The 25,091-nt window shown below is 31.6% G+C and overlaps 4 protein-coding genes and 2 non-coding genes across 7 annotated transcripts; 2 read left to right on the plus strand and 4 right to left on the minus strand.

Annotated features, from left to right (window-relative positions):
* The first annotated feature begins 1,744 nt into the window (after positions 1–1,744).
* On the plus strand, positions 1,745–8,156 carry LOC124912086 (copper-transporting ATPase RAN1-like). The gene is made up of 9 exons (XM_047452645.1): positions 1,745–2,281; positions 2,492–3,106; positions 3,619–4,048; positions 4,465–4,790; positions 5,265–5,323; positions 5,428–5,770; positions 6,244–6,444; positions 6,662–6,919; positions 7,444–8,156. The coding sequence occupies exons 1-9, from the start codon at positions 1,961–1,963 to the stop codon at positions 7,927–7,929; spliced, it is 3,039 nt and encodes a 1,012-aa protein (XP_047308601.1). The 5' UTR covers positions 1,745–1,960; the 3' UTR covers positions 7,930–8,156.
* Positions 8,157–9,170: 1,014 nt separating this feature from the next.
* On the plus strand, positions 9,171–12,665 carry LOC124912087 (phosphatidate cytidylyltransferase, mitochondrial). Its single transcript, XM_047452646.1, has 11 exons — positions 9,171–9,348; positions 9,544–9,672; positions 9,769–9,825; positions 9,917–9,979; positions 10,072–10,140; positions 10,443–10,535; positions 10,682–10,786; positions 10,873–10,950; positions 11,600–11,734; positions 11,939–12,044; positions 12,118–12,665. The coding sequence occupies exons 2-11, from the start codon at positions 9,565–9,567 to the stop codon at positions 12,300–12,302; spliced, it is 999 nt and encodes a 332-aa protein (XP_047308602.1). The 5' UTR covers positions 9,171–9,348; positions 9,544–9,564; the 3' UTR covers positions 12,303–12,665.
* A 3,414-nt stretch (positions 12,666–16,079) lies between these two features.
* LOC124911421 (protein PLASTID TRANSCRIPTIONALLY ACTIVE 14) lies at positions 16,080–19,500 on the minus strand. Of its 2 annotated transcripts, none has more exons than XM_047451900.1 (12): positions 19,332–19,500; positions 19,092–19,250; positions 18,856–18,993; positions 18,641–18,766; positions 18,407–18,535; positions 17,828–17,917; positions 17,552–17,702; positions 17,016–17,125; positions 16,859–16,930; positions 16,669–16,774; positions 16,384–16,578; positions 16,080–16,303 (listed from the first exon to the last, which is right to left on the minus strand). In XM_047451900.1, the coding sequence occupies exons 1-12, from the start codon at positions 19,386–19,388 to the stop codon at positions 16,167–16,169; spliced, it is 1,470 nt and encodes a 489-aa protein (XP_047307856.1). In that variant the 5' UTR covers positions 19,389–19,500; the 3' UTR covers positions 16,080–16,166. The 2 variants fall into 2 exon arrangements, with proteins under 2 accessions (XP_047307856.1, XP_047307855.1); XM_047451899.1 differs by having other exon boundaries at positions 16,384–16,581; positions 19,332–19,499.
* Positions 19,501–20,452: 952 nt separating this feature from the next.
* Positions 20,453–22,099, minus strand: LOC124912128. The gene is made up of 2 exons (XM_047452690.1): positions 21,770–22,099; positions 20,453–20,780 (listed from the first exon to the last, which is right to left on the minus strand). Exons 1-2 carry the CDS (start codon positions 22,005–22,007, stop codon positions 20,647–20,649), a joined length of 372 nt encoding a protein of 123 aa, XP_047308646.1. The 5' UTR covers positions 22,008–22,099; the 3' UTR covers positions 20,453–20,646.
* Positions 22,100–22,898: 799 nt separating this feature from the next.
* Positions 22,899–22,970, minus strand: TRNAK-CUU. Its single transcript has one exon. It is a non-coding gene; the product is annotated as a tRNA-Lys (tRNA).
* Positions 22,971–23,084: 114 nt separating this feature from the next.
* TRNAK-CUU lies at positions 23,085–23,157 on the minus strand. Its single transcript has one exon. It is a non-coding gene; the product is annotated as a tRNA-Lys (tRNA).
* Positions 23,158–25,091: the final 1,934 nt, after the last annotated feature.

The following is a 25,091-nucleotide window of genomic DNA, read 5'->3' on the forward strand; positions in this document are numbered from 1 at the left end:
ACTAATTTTTACTATTCTATTAATTTTATTGCTGTTATTTAAAATATATATTTAAATTGATTTATATACAATTTTATTAATATTGTAATTATGATTTATGAGTATATATTACTACTATTATTTAAAAATAAATAAATTTTAGGTATATTTGTATTATTTAACAAAAATATTTGGTTAATGAAAAGTTAATTTGATTTTGAAGGTTCATTGGCTTATTTTTTCCTTTTAACAAAGTTTTAAGGATATTTTGGTCTTTTTACTTATTGTGAAATCCTTTTCAGAATTCTCTTGTCTACATTTGACGACCGATCGATGACTTCTTCTCCCCTCATTGTTGGCGTGACGGCTTTTGAGACAATTAAAAGATATTAAGGACTTGTTTGATATTAACTTTCAAATAATATATGACTTATAATTTTACAAATATATATTCATAATTTTAATAATTAAAAAAATATTACAAGATTAAGTAATAAATTATATATTTAAAAACATTGCCTACTATTTTTATCTCCCAATAATATTAGTTGCTCTAAAATATAATTTTGTCAATTAAGTATGTTTGAAAACACATCTAGCTAGAATTAAATGAACTAATAGTATTAATTTTTTTAATATAAACATAATTAACATAATTTCAGCTAAATTAATACTTTAATAAAATGTTAAAAGAAAAAAATTATAAATTAATACTTTAATAAAATGTTAAAAGAAAAAAATTATACAGAACGATATTATGTCTTAATAGTTTCAAATATCGTTAACTTATTATCTATGTGTCATTTATAAATAAATAAATAAAAGATTCATGTAAATAATTTAACTACAAAATTTAAAATCAAAGTAAGAGTTTTGACTACCGATTTTTTAAAATTCGGTAGTCAAAACTAGGGCTGCAAATGAGCCAAGCCAAGCCGAGCTCGAATTCGAACTCGACTCGATTAAGTATTTATTAGCTAAACCCGAACTCGAGCCTGAACAAGTAGATTAATATGAGCTCGAGCTTGACTCGAAAAATTTGAATAAAATTAAATTTTCAAATATTTGTGTAAAAAAATATTTATTTCAAATTTTAGGTAAATAATAAAAAAAAACTCAAAAAAACTCGACAAGTTTTTGTGTAAATATTTATATGAGCTCGAGCTCGACTCTAATATTAAACGAGTCAACTCGAGTTCCACTCGAATTTGGTCAAAGTCAAAATTTAAGTCGAACTTTGATCGAATTGCTCACGAGCAACTTAACTCATTTACCGCCATAGTTAAAATCTTTAATTTGCTAAAATTTAGTATTTAAATTATTGTCATAAATGTATTATTTATAAATAATTCATATATAATAAGTTAAAAACGTTTGAAATAATTAATACAAAATTTTGTTTGTATATAATTTTAACACTAATAATCTAACTGAAAACCCAAATTATGAAATTTAAAAGAAGATGTTCTGAAATGCCTCACCCCAGTCCTAATTTCATAATTTGACTATTTATTAGAGATATTGTTAGTCAACTTAAGTTTCCCATAATGATAATAATAATAAAAATAAAAAAATAAAAAAAAAGTTATATTTAAAATATTTATTTGTTATAAATTATATACAAATTTTCAAATAAGAGATTATGACAATTAATGTATATCAATTGGGGATCAATTGTTAGTTGATAAAAAATAAAAATAAATGTCCGGTCATGCCCATCAAAATTATCGTGCAGTACAAAAAGCGTGTTAGTACAGATAGAAAAATGGCGAATTCTATATTTGTCTGCGAAATTGCTGATTTCATCTTCCTTCCGAAGAAGAAGAAGAAGAAGAAGTCTCCTTCCTTCCTAACCTAATCCATTTCCATAACCAGACCTTCAATTCCTCACCCCCCCTTCTCCAGAGCTCCCTTCCTAGCCCTTCTCCAATTTGTCCATACAATAATCCACAATTTATCCGGTCTCTTCTCGGTACCTTCAATGGCGCCGAGTTTCAGAGACCTACAACTCACGGTCGTCACACCAAAGAAGCAGCAAGGATTCGTTCTTGCTTCCGATGACGATGATAATGATGAAACCGGCGATCTAGAAGATGTTCGTCTTCTAGATGCGTTTGATCGTCAAGAGGAGGGGCTAGGACAAGGTATTAAGAGAATTCAAGTTAGTGTTACAGGTATGACCTGCGCTGCTTGTTCTAATTCCGTTGAGGGAGCTCTACGAAGCGTTAATGGAGTGTTGAGAGCTTCTGTTGCCTTGCTTCAGAATAAGGCTGATGTTGTTTTTGATCCAACTTTGGTTAAGGTAGATAATAGATTATGTTTTGATTCAACTAGATCAGTATTTTTAGTTACCTTGATTCTTTAATTTTGACTTTTTTTTTCTAAATTTGGATTTACTTTTCCTTAATAAGACTTGCATTAGGTTTTAATCTTGAATTTTGATTCATTTAGGTCTCTGATCAGTTTGACATTAGACAATGGGAAAAATGTATTGATGAACTTGTCTTTTCAGGAAGAAGATATAAAAAATGCAATTGAAGATGCAGGATTTGATGCTGAAATATTGCCTGAAGAAAATTTATCTGGAAAGAAGGTTCACAAAATGTTACTAGGACAGTTTACTATAGGTGGTATGACATGTGCAGCTTGTGTGAATTCTGTTGAAGGGATATTACGGAGTCTTCCTGGAGTTAAAAGGGCGACGGTTGCTTTAGCCACTTCATTAGGTGAAGTTGAGTATGATCCTGTTACGATAAACAAGGGTGAGATAGTAAGTGCGATTGAAGATGCTGGTTTTGAAGCATCTTTCGTTCAAAGTAACGAACAGGATAAAATTATTGTTGGTGTTTCTGGAATATTGGGTGATGAGGATATACATCTTTTGGATGGGATACTTTGTAACTTGAAAGGAGTTAGGCAGTTTTACTTTAATAGGGAAGCGAGAGAACTACAAATTCTCTTTGATCCTGAAGTTATTGGTTGTAGGTCATTAATTGATGCAATTGAGAAGGCAAGCATTGAGAAGTTTAAGTTACATGTTAAGAATCCTTACACCAGAATGACTTCCAGAGATCTAGAAGAATCTTCAAATATGTTTCGCCTCTTCACTGCTAGTTTGCTTCTTAGTGTGAGTCTCCTTGTTTTCCATTGTCTGTTACAAATTGTGCATATGCCTTTCTTCGTCAATTCTCATGCTTTGGTTGATGAAAGTTTCCTTATTTCATCCTCAACTAAAATACCCTAAATATTAAATATAAAGGATTTCTAGTTTTTTTTCTTTCAAATAATCCAAACCCTACAGGCTACATCAAACAAGCTATGAGTGTTCCTTATTATCAATTTACTGCTGCACTCTTTCTGCTCTGTCAAAATACATAGAAATTTTGTTCTGATAGTGATTTGATTTAGTGGAAAAATCCCTCTCAAGGGAATCTGAGAATATTGGGCTTTCATTGCACAGGTGGTTATGAATTTAAATAACAGTTACTTTCAAAATTTCTATAAATTGAATTATTTTGAGATTTATTAAATAAGTCAACGATACAAGATATTTCTATGTGGTTATCGGTCTCAAGGACATTAGCAGTACATTCTTGTATATGTTTGTCCTTCTATTGACTGTTTTTAAATTTGTGGCAGATTCCAGTATTTTTCATGCGAGTGGTATGCCCTCACATACCCCTTTTGAATTCTATGTTGCTCCGGAGATGTGGTCCTTTCAAGACTGGTGATTGGTTGAAGTGGGCATTTGTAAGTGTCATTCAGTTTGTTATTGGGAAGCGTTTTTATGTTGCAGCTGGTAGAGCACTTAGAAATGGTTCGACTAACATGGATGTCTTAGTAGCTCTTGGAACTTCAGCCTCTTATTTCTACTCTGTCTATGCCCTTCTATACGAAGCAATCACTGGATTTTGGTCTCCAACTTACTTTGAGACTAGTGCAATGCTAATCACATTTGTTCTGTTGGGGAAGTATTTGGAAACACTTGCCAAGGGGAAGACTTCTGATGCTATTAAAAAGTTAGTGGAACTAGCACCTGGAACTGCTCTGTTACTTGTCCTAGACAAAGGTATTCTTTATCTTCATGTAATATGAATATACTATTATTTTTATTTTTATTTTTAAAATCAGGGTTTGTAACCTGAAGAAAAGCTAGCATGACCTCCCACTTCCATTCAGGGTGTTCACAGTGGGAGGTCTCTTAGGCAAGACTCTATATGAATCTATTCTCCTTGTTTGTCTCTGGGTCCTTGTTAATTTTTTACAATCCCTGTTTTTTCTTTTGTGGTAATTTTTTTAAAAATGTTTAAGTTTGTATTAACCAAGGTGAGTCCTAATAAACAATGTGAACGCGTGACATGAACGTTTCGTCCGCCAGGTTGAATTGGTTCTTGAAATGGGAAGAGAACCAATTGTTTATTTTCATTTTAATGAATATCTGCTTAGATTTGGATAAATTAATAAAATAGTTATAATTTCTTGTAGATGGGAATATTCTTGGCGAAAGAGAGATAGATACTTTGCTAATTCAGCCAGGTGATTTACTCAAAGTTCTTCCTGGTACAAAAGTGCCAGCTGATGGATTGGTTGTAAGAGGAACTAGTCATGTCAACGAGAGTATGGTTACTGGTGAATCTGTGCCTGTTGTGAAGGAGGTGAATTCAGCAGTTATTGGAGGCACAATGAATATGCATGGTTCCTTGCATATACAAGCCACCAAAGTGGGATCTAACACAGTTTTGAGCCAGATAATTAGTCTTGTGGAGACAGCACAGATGTCTAAAGCTCCAATTCAAAAGTTTGCAGATTTTGTAAGTGTTGCTTTCTAATGTAATGTTTGAAGATTAAAATCAACATTATGCTATTTTAGAGTCAATATTTCCTATTACGTCCTTGAGCATAAAGATGAATCTGCTTATCTCAGTTTACATTATACAAACATAGGCATTAAATGGAATAGGAGCTTGGCAACTTGTCCCATGGTTGGTGTCAATTGCAGCTCTTGTAGAGGAGCAGATGAAACCCAAATATTGTTAACCTCTGATGCAATGTTAAAAAGTAACTTGCACTACTAATAAGCTAGATAATTACCACTAGAGGAATATGACTCTTACTACTACTGATCGTTTGCTTTTCTGTTAGTCGTCTTTGTCATCTATAGGATTATAACCACTTTGTTGGAATCAAATGAAATAGACAGATGAGAGGAGACCTAGAAAGAGTTGTGGTTGATTTTAAATACATGTGACTAAGCTCTCTAATACATTCTTATGTTTAATGTACAGGTTGCCAGCATTTTTGTTCCTGTAGTAGTTGCAATGTCATTACTGACTTTGTTGGGATGGTAAGCCAGCAAACTAATGCAGTTTATGCTATTAATTCACTTGTTAATGTTTTAAATAAAATAACTCTTAAATGTTTTGATTTCATTTTTCTGGTGACTTGTAGGTATATTAGTGGAGTTCTTGGGGCATATCCAAAAGAATGGTTGCCTGTAAACAGCAACTTCTTTGTATTTTCCCTCATGTTTTCGATATCTGTTGTCGTGATTGCATGTCCATGTGCCCTTGGTTTGGCCACCCCTACAGCTGTTATGGTTGCAACGGGGGTTGGAGCTAACAATGGTGTGCTAATAAAAGGAGGAGATGCATTGGAGAGAGCACATAAAATCAAGTATGTCGTGTTTGATAAAACAGGAACTCTTACCCAAGGGAAGGCCTCTGTTACGGTGGCTAAAACTTTCACGGGAATGGATCGTGGTGAATTTCTAACATTGGTAGCTTCAGCTGAGGTAAACATTTTTCCTTTATTTTCTTTGTATGTTGGATAAAACTAAATATTAAGTGTTTTAAAAATAAATGCTGAATAAATCATATTGAAATATGTAGATTTGAAGTACTATAGATTTGATAAAATGTGGACCTAATGTCTGGAAAAGACTATTTTACCTTTAAAATGATGTAATCTGATTAATTTTTAAGGGTTAAACTTGTATTTTGGATGTTCTTACTATATTTTTCAAAGCATCCCGAATTAATCATGATATTTTATCTTAACATTTTTTAGCTTAATTTTAGCTCAATCTAAACAATGAATTGATTTTAAATAACAGTTATGTAGAAAGAAAGATTGTGTTATAGGTTTATATTGCCTCTCTTATGAATGTATGGATGAGAACTTAAGTCATTCAAATAAACACCTAATGAATTAGTCATTCCCACTTATTTCGTTTTCTTTGATTAACTGACTGTCTGTGGATCTCAGGCATGCAGTGAACACCCACTGGCTAAAGCAATCACTGAATATGCAAGCCATTTCCATTTCTTTGACGATCCTTCCACTCTCAATGATCCTAAAAAGAAAGGCAATGTTTCAAACTACTCTGGATGGTTACATGAAGCCTCAAATTTCTCGGCTATGCCTGGAAGAGGTGTCCAGTGCTTTATAGGTGGAAAACTGTTACTGGTGAGTTTCACTAAGATCTAGAACTTGTTGGATCTGTTATTTAAAAGAAATATTGTTTTAGCGGAAAAATAAGTAGTTTATCTGACTCAAATGACCAGAATTTCTTAATAGTTAATGTTGATCATAAGATATTGACCACATTAAAAAAGCCCCCTAGAAATTGAGAAGCAAAAAGAAAAAGAGGTTAATGAGTGGGTTTTTGCACAACAAATTTCAGATAGGCAACAGGAAACTGATGACAGAAAATGGAATCCTGATTCCAGATCATATCGAAATTTGTGTAGTGGAGTTGGAAGAAAATGCAAACACGGGTGTACTTGTTGCATATGACAATACGATTATAGGCATGTTAGGGGTGGCAGATCCTCTAAAAAGAGAAGCAGCAGTAGTTATTGAAGGTCTTAAGAAAATGGGGATCAAACCTGTCATGGTCACTGGGGACAATTGGAGAACAGCCAGAGCAGTCGCCAAAGAGGTCTGTTCTTCTTCTTGTTCTTTTTCAATTTCTCTTTCTTTTAAAGGTCATTCCAATAGAGGAAAACCGGACAGTAATATGGCCCCCCATTTTGAAATACGTTTTTTAAAATTTTGTTTCTCCCAGATCCATATGCAAAAAATGTTTGAAAACTAAACTTAGTTGGAGACAAATCCTGAAATTTGTTTGGATCTTGATAAAGTATTAGGTTATTTTTGGTAATTTAAGGTTATTTATTAAGGATAAGGTTAAAAATAATCAAGTTAGGGGGGACATTATTGACCTATTGGAAGATTTAAGAGCTCGTTGAGGCCCTCTTTACCTTTGATCGATTGTTTTCCTTTGTTTTGTTTAAAGACTTATATGCAATGACTTTTTTCAAAAAAGGTCGATGGGTATTTTAATATTTTAGCAAAGAGTCATTAGCCTTGCATTTTATTGATGAAAATGATTTATGTGAACTAAAACAAGGCCTAAACGCCATTATTTCCAATTATTATTCTAATTATAACAAAAACATGCAGGTTGGTATCGATGATGTAAGAGCGGAGGTAATGCCAGCAGGAAAAGCCGACGTGATCGCTTCACTACAAAAAGAAAACGGAGGAAGCGTAGTAGCAATGGTGGGCGACGGCATCAACGATTCGCCAGCTCTAGTCGCGTCAGACGTGGGTATGGCAATCGGGGCAGGGACAGACATCGCGATAGAAGCTGCCGATTACGTTCTAATGAGGAACAATCTAGAAGACGTAATCACAGCAATAGACCTCTCTAAGAAGACAATTTCACGAATAAAGTGGAATTACACATTCGCCATGGCATACAATGTGGTGGCTATTCCTGTGGCGGCGGGGGTGTTTTACCCGTGGGCGAGGCTGAGATTGCCTCCGTGGGCTGCCGGAGCTTGCATGGCTATGTCCTCGGTTAGCGTGGTTTGCTCTTCTCTACTGTTGAGAAGATATAAAAGGCCTAGACTTACTACTATACTCGAAATAACTGTGGAGAAATAATGTGGAGGGGAAATTGAAAACAACATGCCTTTTATGTTGTTTGAATAAGTTTGGTTGGTTGTGTCTTGTAATATTGTATTCTTGATATGTCATGATGAAGTTCATTGTAGATTATATATAACTATAGCTGTTGCAAAGGGTTGGTGGAAGGAAATTACATAAAATCTATTGTATTTTGTCACAAATTGTAACAATTATATATCAAATTTCACTTTTATTTTTTTACTATCTACCACAAACACTTAGTTTTCGAATAGTTAAATCGAATAACCTTGCCAATTGAATTCAACATTTTAGTTTATTCGTGTTCCAATTGAAAATGGGATTGTCTGTTCTCGATTTGTATTGAGAGTAGATTGTGTTCCAATTGAAAATGGGATTGTCTGTTCTCGATTTGTATTGAGATTTGTATTGAGAGCAGATCGTGTTCCAATTGAAAATGAGTTCTCGATTTGTATTGAGAGCAATTGAAAATGAGTTCTCGATTTGTATTGAGAGCAGAGGATCCCACTTCGTTCCAATTCATACTAAACCTCTTATTAGTTAAGTTTTTAAATACTAAACCTCTTATTAGTTAAGTTTTTAAAATCATTAAGGAATGTTAAAATTAAAAAAAAATATATTATTGTTGCTGCTATATTTTTTATTTATTTTTTACATGAGTTGGGTTTTAATAGAATAATAATATTAATTTACTATATATAATTAAAATATATTTTATAATATTATTTTATATAAATTAATATTTAATTTAAATTAAATATATTATAAAAAAATAATATATATATATTACACAATTAATATTTGAACAATTATATATCATAATTTTAAACATTTAATATTTTTTTTACAAACTTTTCTTTTTCATGTATTATATTTTTTTCTTGATTAATTTATCAAATATTTGTAAAACAAAATTAAGACTCTCATCATTTTACAACTATTCCCATTTATTTATTTAAATTTTAGAAAAAAATATTAAAATTTAAAATTAAATACAATTTAAATTGGTAAATTAATTTTGAAATTATATAAAAATAAATATCAAATTTATATTTTCTTCAATATTTGTTCCTATAGTTTCACTCAAGTCAAATTTAACAAATTATAATAATTAAATTACTTATTAATATGATAAATTAATTTAAAAAACAAAAATAATACATGGAAAAAAATAAAATTATGATAATTCGAATTTAACTTCGTATATTTCAAAGTTAAGTCAAATTTGTTCGAGCTCAAAATAAAGCCGTAGCGGTGGTTACGTAGCTGAAGCAAAGTGTAGCTCACCTCTGTTAATCAACCATAATCGGTGGCCGAATCGCCTTATCAACAGTTCAAGTTTAGATCATTGTCTATAATTTATATCAATCCAAGCCCTTTTGAAGAATCCAGAATCCAATTTGAGATCATTCTTAGGTACCCACCTTCATTTGTCTCCAAAAATTCTTCTACATTGATTTCCTACTCGAGAATCAACTCTCCAACCCACCCTTAACAGCAAAATTCCATCTTCTACCCACATAATAATTCTTGCACACCAACTGTTCGATGAAAGTCTTCTTCTTTCACTATGATAACCATCTCATTTTATTTTATATGATCTCTTCACAGGTTTCTTGTTTCTCTTAGGCAATGGAAGGCCAGACCAGGGATGAACTTGGTGCTCTGCTCAAAGTTCTTCCTCCTGTAGAGTTTTGCTGCATTTATGGTTCATCTCTTCATCCAAATAATCATGATAAGGTTGTTGTTTCTGTTGTACATTCATGATTTCTTGAATATACTTTATTTTGAGTTCAATTAATCCATTACTGGTTTACTCTGGATCTGTTAATCTAGTCATCCATGATAGATTGTATTCTCGGTGTAGCAGATCCTCAGAAATGGCATGCTGAGGTTAGTGTTTGTTTGCTTTAGTATCTTCTTCCTTATTACATTATCATTGGCTTAACTGTATTTTAAATTCTTCTCATTTTCTCGAACCAAGAATCTGAAGATGAATAAAGATCACTATGCCTCTTGGTTGGTACATCTTGGTGGAGCAAAGTTGGTATTTCTCTATTTTCATATTCTCTACTCAATTTTATATAATCGAAGCTAGTTGAAAGCTATTAATCCTCTTGTATTTGTTTCTTGTGCTAGATTACTGAAATTGCAGATGAAATTGGTGTTGGTGTACACTTTAATCCCTTTGTTTCTTTCAATGATAAGGTACTATTCGCATTTCTGTTTTCATCCTAGAGCATGCATAATTTATATTTGAAAATATAACTCACTATCTTCGTTTGGAAACATTTGTTTACGTTTCTGTATTGAATCCAGATAAGAAACGACCAATAAAATTTTGAATCTATGTCGGTTTAGTTTCAAACTTGCTCTCATCTTGATATGGATACAGATTAGAAATGTTCAAGTATGGGAGGAAGAATTTTTATCCTCGTTAACTCAAATTTGAGCATATTGTCTCGTTTGGTTTCTACAAGAAACCGTTTTTACTTAAACCATTATTATAGGTGTTCAAGTATGGGGTAGTTCGAATGCATGACTTGATTCAGGACTTGTTGAGCTGGGACAGATTCTACCTTAGTGGTCGCCTACAAAAACCTGTATGCAAACTCCTCCCGAGTTCTTTTGTTTTTTCTTTCTTGAAAACCAGGATTTTTTCCCTGTAGAAAGCTAGCTCGTGAATTCTACTTGATTCCCGTCGATATTTTTTTCTAGATGCATTTTATTCTTCCCCTTCTTCTCCTAGGTTCATATGATTACGGATAATCTGGATATTGAGAACGTGAATTCTGTCAATTTGAGGGCTGCAACTTCGGCTGCTCTACTTCTTCTTCCTTCTGAATTCACTGAGGTTAACTTTCATCTTGGCTCAGTTTTTTTCTTTTTTTATGAAGTGTTGGATTTTGTTTGTTCTTAATGTGGGATATATGGCTTCAGGAAAGTCTTTATGCCGGAATATGTAGTCTCTCATATAGGGGAGATTTGCGTATGCTTTTTGCAGAGGACAAGGATAAGGTGAGTTCTTGGTACTTTTGACATGTCAATTGACCTTTAGTTACAAGAACCACTATCATTTTTACTGTTTCCATCTCTATTTGCGAGAAATCAGCTATAGATAAGATTGGCCTTATTTTGAAACACTCGTGTTTCCGAATCTGGTAGCAAAACCACCATTGAATTTCCAAATCTGTGTAACATCCCGTTTTCTTATCCCATCCTGTTTGTTCTTAATGTGCTTTTTACAAAATAATGAACATGAGCCATTTTGGAAACCAAGTATTTTGTCACAATCTGTATCAAAGTTAAAACTAGAGTGGTTTTATTTTTTGTTTGGTATTAGAAATTTTCTAGATCATGATCATATTAGTATGTTTATCATGATTTTTGTTGCTTCATTCAGTATACAAATTATAGTGTAACTTTTTGGATAGAGATTTTTTTCTCGATAGCAGTCAAATAATTTTCTGAATCATTGTAAATTTTGACAATCATAAAAAATTGTAGATTTTCTCACAAATCAGTCTATTATTGTCTCTTCAATTGCATACATAACTGCATGTTTCTTTTGCCGACCACATACAATTTCCTACCATTGCAATAAAAAGAAAAGAAAAGTAGAATCTTGTCTGAAGCGAGTGTATATATTTGTGACCTATTATTCCAGGTGAAGAAAATTGTTAAGGGACAGTTTGGACTATTCCAAGAAATCTACAAGCCAATCCTGGAAGAATATGCTACTAAGGATCTGTTGAGGTTCAAATCATCATCATCTTCTGGTCACCAAGTAAATATGTTGCAGGTTAGTTCATCCTTGAAGCTCATCTTTGACATAGAAATGAAAATGTGACATAACCTTAGGTTTTAGGCCTTGTTGCATGTGGATTATTTCTAAATAATCACTATCCAATCTACCTTATATATTGATTATATTTATACCCTTAATATCATTTTACTGAAATAACGCGGGCTTAGGGATTTCTTATAAACTAGATAAACATGACAGGACTGTAGCTTATCAGCAGCCTCTTCTCTAGTTTGTTCACTTCCTAGTGCAATCAGAGGTGAAATGGGGTTTAAGCTTGGTGAAAGGAAGAATGTCAACCAATCTGGTAGGTTTTGTGATTACCCAATTTGAAACAAGTTTAGGGTTGAAGAAACATGTCATATTAATAGAATTTGTAGGTAGGATTGTGCGGGAAATAATAATGTCATCAAAAGAGGAGGGTGCAGAATGCTTAAGGAAAGTTATGAGGAATAAGGTTATGATTGGAAGTGCAAGGCAGGCCGTTTCTGGTTTGTTAACTGTAGGGGTTGTTGGCGGTTTTAGATACCTTGGAAGAAAGATGCGAAAGGCTTGGAACTCGTAAAAGAGGTATGAATTCCCAAAAATCTTCTGTTGTAATACTTGTTTGTACTCGAGTGAAAGCACAACATAGAACTACGATATATTCGTGGTTTTATTTTTCTTTCAAGTCGGTTTACATTCAAAGGAGTAATCTAATTTTTTTGTGACGTTTATTCCCGACCATTCTTGGGTCCCCTAGCAGGTCGAATAACCCAAATTCTTGTTGCTATTCGATCAAGAGGATATTTTAAATAAGAGAGGACAAGTCATTAACTTCTACTAGGGTTCATGTTAAATTGGAAATAGGATTTTGAAAGATTTGTTAATTTGTTTGATTATTATGTGAATTTTTAATATTGAAGAACAACAATATTATTTTATTGTCCCTCCAAATGTGTATTTGTCTTGTATTTATTATTGGGCCGAAATAAAGGGTTAATTGTAATTTGAGAGTCTGAGACATCTTCTTTAGAACCTTGTAATTTGGATTTCCGTAATGTCAGATTTGTACAAAAATGAGATTTTTTTGTCCTAACGGACATGAATGTTCGTAAAAAAAAATATTACGTAACATTTATAATTAAAAAAATTAATAGTAACACGTAATTTTAAATGCACTTATTTTTTATATGTCAATTTATTAAAAATAAAAAATAAAAACCCTACATTCATGAAGACTCCATTATTTTCACCCTTTTCAACTCGTCCTAACTTGACACTCCTCCTTTTCAAATGTGTTTTTTGAAATGTATTTAAGATTTTGAGTTCTTGAAATTGAAATTAATATTTTGAGTTCTTAAATTGAAATTAGAGTTTTTTTATTAAAATTTTCTTATAAGAAATTCGTTTTAGGGATTTAGCTCGTTGGTTTTAAAATCGTTTTACTAGTTTTGTTGATTATTTTATAAAAGCTTAAATATTTTGGTTTGATAATATATAAATAGATCAGGTTGATGTAGATCAACCTTGGTTCATACGGGATTCTACCAATATTATAGCTCATGTATAGAACTTCAAAAATAAAAACAAGGATTTAAGGTTAAAAATTCAAAAGTTTTCTATTTTTTTAATCAAAGAAGGATCAAGTGATCTAGGTATACATCTCTCTAAGAAAGTTGTATACAATCTAGGTTGGTATGAACCATTGAAAATTGTTATATTGTAGCCTCGTAAAACATTTGTCCATAAAACAATTAGGTTCTTGAATTTTTTTTTAAATGGATATAGAGTTTGAAATCTTTATGCACTAGATATGAAACTTTCAAAAAGTATGCTAATAACTTAAACTTGTTAGAGTATATACATACATTTCTCTTATTATTATTTTTGAAATGAATGTTTGATTAGTTCCTGATGAAAAATTTGAAGAAATCATCCAATCGAAAGAAAACGAAGCCCTTTAAACACTTTACTAAACCGATAAAACTTTCTCAAACGGTAAATAATAAATTAGAATTTTGTACTCTTTCAAAGATTTCTATTTTGTAATTTTTCAAACATCATATTTAAATTTTTGCAAATTTTTGAGACTAATACATTCATAAGAAAACTTGATGGTCATTAGAGATGTTGATCAAAATATGGAGTTTATTCAATCATTGAGTTATAAAAATTAGTCTTTGCTTAGGTTTTGGTATTACGAGGGTGATGGTAATTTAAGTCTCTTCAATATTCAATTTAAGGTTGTACAACATGTTGATCAATGTTGAAGAAACTTAAAACACATTACCCAATGAGACTGATTTTTATAGGCAATTGATTAAATAAACTCCATCAAATCCCAAATACAAAATTGATCAACATCTTTAATTACATCATATTTTATTGCCCATAATGTGTGAATTTCAAAAATGTGCAAAATTTAAGGTGTAATATTTGAGAAGTTACGCAAAGAGAAATCTTTAAAAAACAATACAAAATTCTAATTTTCTATTTATCTTACGAGATTTTAAGAAAGTTTTATTAGCTTAGTGAGGTATCTAGGTTTCGTTTTTCTCGATACGGTGTTTTTCATACATAAAAAAAAATTATTATAACTTAATAAACATGAATTTCAGCATTAATAATAAGAAGACTTTATGTATATACTCTAATAAGTTTAAGTTGTTCCATACTTTTTTAAAGTTTCACATCGAGTGCATAGAGATTTCATAAAAATAACCTAAATCCATTTCAAAAATACTAAATTCAATTAAAAAGAATTCTAAAATTCAAGACCGCAATTGTTTCGATAAATATTTTTACAAGGCTATAAGATGACGATTTTCCAATGATTCAAACCAATTATACAGAGCATTAGTTTTTTTTCCTTTAAGCTTATCTACTTTATTCTTCATTTCCTTATCATCTTTGGCAACTCGCTAGTCCGATCAATTTGATCCTTCTTTGTTGTGATACTTATACATATTAGAAATTCTTAATGAAGATGAATTTTTAACCTTAAATCCTTGTTGGCTGAACTTAAAAAGGCTTGTTTCTAAGTTTATTTTGTTATTTTTTCATTCTTAAAGGTCATATGTATGTGATGTAATAACAATAGTATAGAATCCCGTATGAAACCACAATTTAAGGTTGATCTATAATGATTTGGTTTATTTATATATTAGCAAACTAAAAAATTTAAGTCTTTCCATGATAATCAACAAAGTAAGTAAAATGATTTAAAAAACTTGCTAGATCCCTAAATCGAATTTCTTGTAAAAGAATTTAAGAAAACTCTAATTTCAATTTCAAAAAATAAATCTTAATTTTAATTTCAAGTACACAGCCACGCATGGGAGCCTACGTCTCTTCCATTTTAAATATTTATCCATCTGATTTAATGATATATATTATTATATTATATTATAGTTTCATTGTTAACGTAACTCTAGTATAAATACATTTACTATATTGAATAAAGATGTACAAAATTATTTTCTTTCTCTTAAACGTCTAACATATCCATCAAATTTTCCGAGCATATATGATTGATGATCATCGTTACCGGAGGAAGTGGATTAAATTATATTATGTGTGTTTTATTTAAATTTTGTTAGAGTTATAATGGAACTTATCAACTATGGAAGCTAAAAGAAAAACTATTAATTTTATGTTTGAATTTATTAATTTATTGTATCAATTACAGGAAAAAAAACGGAACATAGAAAGTTAAATCTGAAGGTGCAAGTTAGAATCGGCCCCAAGTAATTTTTCATCCTGGCTTCGCCCCTGCCCTAAATTCATTTCAAAAATACTAACTTTAATTTAAAAATTCCTAAAATTTAATAACAAAAATCTTAAATTGAATTTCAAAAACTATATCCCTATATTAACCATTCAAGTCATAGATTAAAGATTCAAGGTGGAGAGTACATAATCTAGCTGTGAGGGAAACTAAAAATGATCAGCTACCAGATGACCAGTGAGCGTGGAGCTAAGAATGAACGGCGACAGGAGATGATCGGCTAAACACAAAATGAAATTAAGTTGAGTCGAGTTTAGGACAAATTGCGAGATGAAGAGGAGGGGAGTCAGGCAAGGTGCAGACGAGAGTAAAACTAAGGTGAAAGAGATGAAGTCGTGGATAAAATTTAATTTGTGTAGCGATATAAGTTTCTTTTTAATTTTTAATGAATTGACATTTATTAGAAAAAATAAAAAAAATAAGTGTCATTATTAAAAAAAATTAATTATAAAAATTACGTAATAAATTTTTATCCCAAATTACAATGGACCTTTGTTGATTTATGATTCTACATTGGAATAGAATTTATAAATTAATTGAAATTATGATATTTCCAAATAAAGAGCTTTTAACTAGTATAAAATACACCCAAAGCCTTTGAAAGCTAATCCTATTTCATACAAAACTTTGTTTCTCCAATACAAAAAGATGAATAAAATTCTAGAACAATAATCTGTCTTGGTAAACATCAAGTGCCTCTATCACCTTCTCTATGAACAACTTCCTATGCAATCTATATTTTATGGCTGTTTCAAGCCTCTTCCTACTTTCCCCCCCTTCCTCCACCATAATAGACTCTGTTCAAACAAAACACCCAGATTTGTAAGAAAAATATATACATATGTCTCGTGAACATGTTTGTTTTGTTTGTTTGTACCTAGGATTTGGTGGTCTTGTTGGGATGAAGTCGAGAATTCCATGAGCATCTGTTGACATTCTTCTTGCAACTCTTTTACAGCTTTTCTCTCCTTACTCGGTATAGGGGGAACATCACCCTCACACCAAACCGGCAATGTTCTTGCTGCTGCAATCACAGCTCCGTCAACAAAACTATCTCCATCTCTTGCTAGTTCTTCTACCCCCACCACAACAAAACAATCCAATCAAGATATGTTTTTTTATGTTATGAAAAACAAAACAAAACAAAACAAAACCCGCATACTGTTATGGTAATATTCATCCGGAAGGCCAGAGATATTCATCACCGACAAGTAAGTGTCTAGATGAATTCTCGCATTTCCTGAAAACTCTATCACATCCCAAGGGTTCTGTAATTTTCAAAACCATCAATCAATACCTAGGAATGAGAAGAACAAAATCAGTTTCTTTCACTCAAAAGAGGTTAGTCTTACCACTGGTGATGATAAACCATATCTTTGCATGAACACGTCGTTCTTCTGTTTGCTCATGTAATTGATAGTCATCTGCAAGCGAGAGCGGAACAAGTTAATAATGTTTGATCCTATAAATATATATCAGAGCATCTTATTATTTCAATTCTTGTAATACCTCTTCTCCCTTTTTTATTCGTTGTCCCGCATTAGTCATCACCTCAAGCATGCGATCTTTGAAACGCCAGTGGAAGAAACAATTTGGTTGAAAGGAATGATTTAGCATATCTAGAACAAGTATCACCCAATTAGTCAACAAACAAGTCAAATGAGCACTCTCACATCAATATAGGTCTTCTAACATCAATTTGCATTTTCAACAGTTACAATTTATCAATTAATCTAAATTTAAGTGCTTATTTGATTTAAGTTTATTTGATAACGTTAAAATCATTTAATTATTTAGATTAAGCTAAAACTTGGACTAATTCGGTAAACTATGAATGACTTAGTAAGATCGTCTAAAAGACAACTTTAACTCCTAAAAATTAATCAAATTACGTCATTATAAGGATACATTAGCTCTTCCTAGTTCCAAAATTAGTTTACAATTTAGACATTTAAAATTCTGTATTCAACATTAACACTTAATTTTAAATTTTATCAAATGTTAACAAAAAAAAATGAAGGCAAATAATGGGCAAAAAAACTCACCTGCATACGGAATTAGCATATTTCCATCTTGAACAAGAGCACCAATTCTCATCTGCATGTTGATACATCGAGATTGTGCTATACTCATTGCCCACATGAATCTTTCTGGTTCTTGAGCTAGACGCTTTATCTTAAGGGGTACATCAGAGTGCTGCAAGTAAGCAAATAATGGGGTCAATAAATATAGTGAGAAAGAAATAACCAACCTGGTCTGTAGATCTCCATTGAGGGGAAACTAAGAAAAAAGTAGAAAGAGCTATACATGCTTGTTCATACCCAATTCCTCTCCCAAAATTCTAACGCTCGTTGTTGTTGTTCTCTCATTGTTGAGGCCAGATTATGGTCCTGCAACTGTAAAAGTTCCTCCTGCATATTATAGAATTTCATGTAGGAAAGAAACATGGTCAATTGGTGGATTAAAAGGCTTGAGAGTAACAAGAACTTCGAGTTGCTACAATACTATTTAATAACATGACAGTAAAGATCACTCTCCCACAAAACAAAAAAGATTTGGTTTCATTTGGAAACACTATTCTCTCATATTTCTTATCTAGATGTGAATCCAGATTTGCACATATTCAAAAATTCATTGACTAAAGAATTCAAACATCCTTTTATTATTATTCCATTTGGACTTCTTATTAGGATCATGTCTATAGTTATTCTGATAAGAGTGCAGGGTTTCAAGGATTTATATCCCTTCAATTGGATAAACAAGATTTATTCACAACCAACTGTTGATAAATGACTGCAAACAGAGCTCGTTCATTCAATTGAAAGGATAAAAAACCCTTGCATTGATACCAAATGATGAAAAGAATAATTGAAGTTGTGGCCTCAATTTTACGAACAAACCTCTGTGGCAAGAAGCATGCTAGTACACTCTTCGGCACTTGGCAAGAAATCACCATACATCTGCCAAAAGTTACCCTCTTTATCAAACGCAAACAGAAGAAGACATGCCAACCTCAAGTCCCAATCTGTCTGTCACAACATCGAAAAGATTACAAACAACTAAGTAAGAAGAAAACTAAATCCCATTCCCTTATGAAAGAAACAACATAAGAATTACGAAATATATCACACCACCTCTGGATTGGTTGAGTTAATGATGTCAAATATTGGATGACCAATTGGTATTATATCTGGAAAAAACATCCAAGGTGTCTTCTGACTAATTGTTAACATCAACTCCAATGGAATTTCCATTATCACCTGCCATATATATATATATATATATATATGATAATTTAAGAGAGAAAAAGAATAATTAAGGCTTGAGATAAAAGAGATTATTTACAAACCCTAGCGCGACGAGTCGGTTCAATATCCTTTGATGCATAAACACCAATACCATCAGGTCCTTGCTTGAATTCAATACCATAAGCTCTAACACTTCTAACATAACCTATCTTATAAAAATCAGGATCTACTGGTTCCAGCTGATGAATGTAACAACGAAATTCAAGTAATGTAACATTAGTTTGTTTTTTTCAAAATTTAAAGGAATGTAAAACCTAGAAAATAAGAATAATCGGACCTTAGAATCGGTTAAATCTTCAGGCTCTGGAGGTTGTTGAAAGAGTGGAAATGAAGATGGAGGAGCCTCAGCTAGTGATGATGAAGCTCTTAAGGGACGAATTCTCTGTGGTCTACCGGTTATAATCCTCCATCCGGGAAGTGGAACTTTCGGTGAAAGCTGCGGTTTTTAGAGAGAAAAGTGTCAGTTTAAGACAGGGAAAGATTGCGAATTGAGAAGAGAATGTAGAAAGAAACTGACCTGGAAGTTGGAGAGGAAACAGTGTACAGTCTGTTGAAGCGAGATAGAGGAAGACATTGCAAAGAAGAAGGATTTGATACGGCGGTTTCTGTATGTATATCAGTGATATCCACTTCGATTCATACTTCACTTAAGAAAAGCAAAACCAGAGAGACTGAAGCAAACCAGAGAAGAAAGGAGGAAGAAGAAGAAGAAGACGTTATCCGCTCGTGCCAGTATAAATAACAATTAAGCCATTACACTTCTAACTATGGATCAAATTATTAAACAAAGTTTAAATGATCCGAATTATAAAAAAAATGATAGAAAGAACGACACTAGGCAGCTGCTCCGCTCCCCTCCACCGGTAAGTCAAGGCTGGAAAAAAAATTATCATGTAAAAAATTAAAGAAAGAAAGTCATTTTCGAAACGAAATCGTCCGAACATCGCCTTTACGAATGCTCCTGAACATTGCCGTGTTCGGGTCGAAATGCTCCCGAAAATTGTCCCAAACATTGCCGTGTTCGAGATGGAATACTTTCGAACATGATTTTCTATCTCTAACTTTTTACATTTATATTTCTCCAATTTAGATGGTAAAAAAAGAGAAATGATAAAATACGTGAAAATATTGACATGAAAGTGTTGAAAAAAAAAATGCATTCGTCAAGATTGAAAATTTAATAGGAGAGAGAATTTTTATCATTTAAAAATGACACATTATTATCCTATAGACGTGAATTACACTAACTATCAATTTAAATATATATATTAAATATAAATAAATTAAAAAAATAATAATAATAAATTTTAATTTATAAATATATTGAATAGTAAAAATTTAATTTAATTTATAATAATAAGGTTTTATGAGTTAGTTGATATTTTAAGTTTAGAAACTAAATTTCATTAATATTGAGGGTGCAAGCCTTTGAGATGTGTTTTTCAAAATCATCAACTATAAAAAAGAATTCAAATCAAAATCAATAAATTGAACCCTAAATAGATAGAGCAAACACCAAAATCAATCAATCCAAACACAGTCTACAGATTTTCCAAACTCTGGAATTATAGATGCTGCCTTTTGCACGAGGCGAAAACCACAACAATTCCATGCTCCAAAAAGAAAATTTTCGAAAAGTGAGAAAAACACAAAGGATTTTGATTTAGAAGAACTAAGATTGGTCTATAAAAACACAATAACTATAATGAATTGTCAAGATATAATAGTAATAGTAATATTGCAAACAAAAAAAGACAGCTAAGAATAAAATTTGTCATCATATTGAAAGATAACATTGACACTTAACAATATGAAATTGCTTCTCCTCCTGATTAGATGTTCTTCCTTCGGATCTTGCCCTTACCGCGTGACTTCTTTTTGGCTATCTTGATTTTCTTCTTCATTTTCTTCCCAATTCCACCAGTAGGTTTTAGGTAGTTCTTATCCCCCTCATCCGTATCCATATCTGTGTGAAATCATTTATCAAAACATTACACAACAATAATACAATAAACTTCTAAAAATTCTACCATTGTTTGTATAGTATAAGCTTTGAAAATTAACTAAACAGGGAAAGAAAGCAGTTCAATTCTCCTATCAAGTTCGTCTAAACCACTCATCATCTGAAGCTTCAAGTGTTTAACTCAATCCTACACGATAAAAGTAAAACCAAACTTTACATGTTCCAAATTTCACCGAACTCCTACTAGAGGAGGATTAGGCTAATGTGGTGACACCCTAATTCTTTCTCCCAATTGAATGAAAGGGGCATTTTCTCTCCCTAATCTTCTTGCTGTTGATTCTATTTATTGGTCAGATGACAACAAGGATTGTGCTAGCTGGGATAGAATCGCGCCCATCAAGGTTCTATTTATTGGTCAGATTACAACAAGGATTGTTAGAGTTGGATATCTGGACGTTTGAATTTCTGTTTTTCTAAACCTAATTTTGTGAATCCCTTGAATTAATCTTCCCGTAATTCTCTAGTGGGTTAGGTCGGCTTATAACTCACCCCAATTAAGGGCATTAATGAATTTGTGAAAGTTTGGCTTATCTCTCAACTAAATTTCTAGATCTTCCTTCCTCATCTTAAAACTCGCAGTATTCTAGTCTCATCTCTGCTACTTCTTCTCCTCAAAACCCTTGAATTCTTGCATTTTTCTTCCCCGGAGCCCTGAAACAACAGAATCCTTCTTGGTCCATTGGATCAGAAAACCCTAATTACAAATTCAACTTGTAACAGATTGTTTATCTTCAACTAGTCAATACAAGAACACATATGAATATCTTCATAATATATAGACACTAAAGTTCAATACTTCTAGTACGAATTCTTTTCACACATAGATGAAAAACCCATCTGCCTATTTCTCCATATTCAATCATGAGCATCGCACAAGTACAGACGATATAATAAGAGCCAATAAATACGAATAAGCAGGAAAAAGAGAATACCCATGGTGTTCGCGGTCAAGGCAGAGGTAGTGGCATTGGCGGCAACTTCACCTTCTATCATGGAAACAGAATCATCGTTTTTTGGAGTTTTGACAGGCAACTTTGGGGCAGAAAGAGCAGCTTCCTGAGCAGCGAGTTTTGCAGCTTCTTTATTCTCGTAGAAAGGTTCCTTCTTGACGATTTCTCTTCGAATAGCCCTAAGTCTCTTCTCTCTTTTTGACCTAATTGATTTCGCCATTGTTCTATAACCTATATGAATCTGCGATGAATGAATTCGGCTTCAGACGGTGGTGGCGTGAGCGACCTTTTGAAATTAGGGTTTCGTGAAAAAGAGAATGATGGAAGTAGGGTTTAAGAAAAAATTATTTGGGAATAAATACTGTTTTTGTCCTCTGATTATTATTATTTACTCATTCTTATCATAAACTATTGAATTTTTAATGTTTAATGCTAAATTTGTTTAAGTTGATTTTAATTTAAATTAAATGTATTTTTTACTGTTAAATCCGAGACTTAATTAAAAGTTAAGTTAAAAGAGCGGGAATTTAAAATCTTGACTTTTACTTTTAAATTTTTAAATTCACGATTAAAAAAAATGAATTTGTATTTATAAACTAAAAAATATATATTGTTTATTTAATTAAATTAATATAATTAATTTTGTATATAACTTTTTATAAGATCATTTATTTATTATTATTTATTTGATATTAATTGGTCTCTTGACTCTTGAGTGTTGCCGTCATTGGTATTGGGCTTTATGTATAAGGATGTCACATAGTCTCATTATAAAATAAGCTCAGGCTTATATTTGGGATTTCTGGCCTTTTAGATTGTACCTTAACAAAATAATTATTGAATTTAATCTTAACATTTTTTTTGAAAAAAAAACTGTATAAATGTTAGTTGTGTCAATCTAAAACAACACCATGAACACCCACCGAGGGGCTCGAATCATCGACCACAAAGTTAAGAGCCTGAACTCTATCAACTAAGCTAGATAAAAACAAACTTGTATAAGTTTTAATTGCGTCGAATCTAAGAGTCTTGCGGTCTACCAATTTAAACGAATAAAAAACAAACTTATATAAGTTTTAGTTGCGTCGAATCTAAAATCACAAAACAAATTCGCCCACCGAGGGCTCGAACCCTCGACCACAAGGTTAAGAGCCTTGCGCTCTACCAACTGAGCTAGACGGGCTTTGTTTTCATGCAATTTCCTATAGTAATAACAAGTAGATATTCACATGTTTAAAAGAATAAAAACAAAATTATATAAGTTTTAGTTGCGTCGAATCTAAAACCACAAAATATTCGCCCACCGAGGGGCTCGAACCCTCGACCACAAGGTTAAGAGCCTTGCGCTCTACCAACTGAGCTAGACGGGCTTTGTTTTTATGCAATTTTCTATAATAATAACAAGTAGATATTCACATGTTTAAAAGAATAAAAACAAACTTATATAAGTTTTAGTTGCGCCGAATCCAAAACCACAAAATATTCACCCACCGAGGGGCTCAACCCTCGACCACAAGGTTAAGAGTCTTGCGCTCTACCAACTGAGCTAGACGGGATTTGTTCTCATGGAATTTACTATAATAATAAAAAGTAGATATTCACATGTTTAAACGAATAAAAACAAACTTCTATAAGTTTTAGTTTTTTTACACTGATTTTCTTTTACTTTTTTATTAACTGATCAGTCGTTGTGATGTTTATATCGATCGAAAGATTTGTAATTGAAGAGAGTTCTTTTTTTTAAGGAATTGCACACTCACGGTCGGTCTTTGACTCCTTTGCTTGATTAATACTCTTTCTCTTGTTACTTCTTGTATGAGTTTATCAATAGTTAACGATTTAAGTAAGCTCCACCTTAACTCACTTGTTTAGGTTAGTTCAATGTAGAACTAGTAAAGCCTAATAAGTACTCTTTTAAATTAATTTTATTATTAAAATCATAACTAAACTAAAATTGAGGGACATAATTATAAGGAGTGGTGCTACTTTCTAAAATTCAAAAGAAAATAAAATTTCACAAAGAGAAGAGCTCATTTTATTTGTTACATCTTTATAAATATGTCCAACAAAATACTCGATTTTCAAGTTAATAGACATAAGAAAATTTGTAATTATAATTCAACATGTTTGAATACTACCTGGAAAGGTTTTAAAATATGGAGTGGTTCAACTGGGTCAGACCGCGAAACAGTTGATTGACCATTCCATTCCGAATTCTTACTTGAATACATCTATCTATTGAATCGGCCAAAATTCGGTCCGATCGGACGGTTCATCCGAAAAAAATTCAGTTGAAAAGGTTAGCCTCTTATTCTTTTTGGTGAGAATATAATTTCCTGATATTTTTTAATAACACAATAATAATAACAATAATAGTGCTACTTTAATTGGCTGTCAAACAAACATAAAACTATAACTTGATAAAATACTTGGTACAATCTTTTAACCTACAAGAAAAATGAACAATTTCACATAAGTCATTAATTAGTTAAAATTAAAATCAAAATGTAACATTTAATTATTAATTAGTACTATATATCAATCTTTGTCTCCCCACCATCACCCGACTAATTAATATCCAAATCTTTCAAAACCAACCTCACTATTTAACACTTAAAAGAAAAGTTAATTAACTTTTATTTTTACTTTTACATATATCAACATCATTGAATATCGAATGACATAAAAACAAATATTTCTTAAAGCTAAATATATTTGTTAGCATCAAATTGAATGTTATATATATAAGGAATGGAAAATGTGGTGATTTAAAAGAAAATATGGGTGGTGGTTAGTGAGTTTGTCTTTTTGCATAAATAGCTTGAGAAAGTGGATGAGTAATAATCAAAACCAAAAGCAATTAAATATATGATTATAAAATTGTCGGCACCGATTAACATAATATTAGCAAAAATAAATAAATTACATACATTTCAATTTAATGTTCTAAAATATGATATTTAATTATTTCATATTAAAAGCACTGAAATATCTATTTTCCATTTATTATTATTTTTTTAATAATGACATACACTTCAAAGTTTTTTTGGGAAAAGGAAAATCATTTTGTTAAAAAGTTTATTACATTACATTTTTTTTTGTGTGTGTATTTCAAGATCTTATTTTGGGTATTATATGTAAAAAAAATAGGTATTTCATCTTAAATTTATACATGTGAAACATTATTCAACCTTCATATATATATATATATTCTTAGATTGAAATTAAAAATTAAGACTTTTTTTTTCTAATTTAATATCTAAAATAGATTGAAGAATAAAGTCGAGATCAAAATTCAATTTCA

This window comes from Impatiens glandulifera, chromosome 8 (genome assembly GCF_907164915.1).
Source record: "Impatiens glandulifera chromosome 8, dImpGla2.1, whole genome shotgun sequence".
In the NCBI taxonomy this organism is placed as follows: domain Eukaryota; kingdom Viridiplantae; phylum Streptophyta; class Magnoliopsida; order Ericales; family Balsaminaceae; genus Impatiens; species Impatiens glandulifera.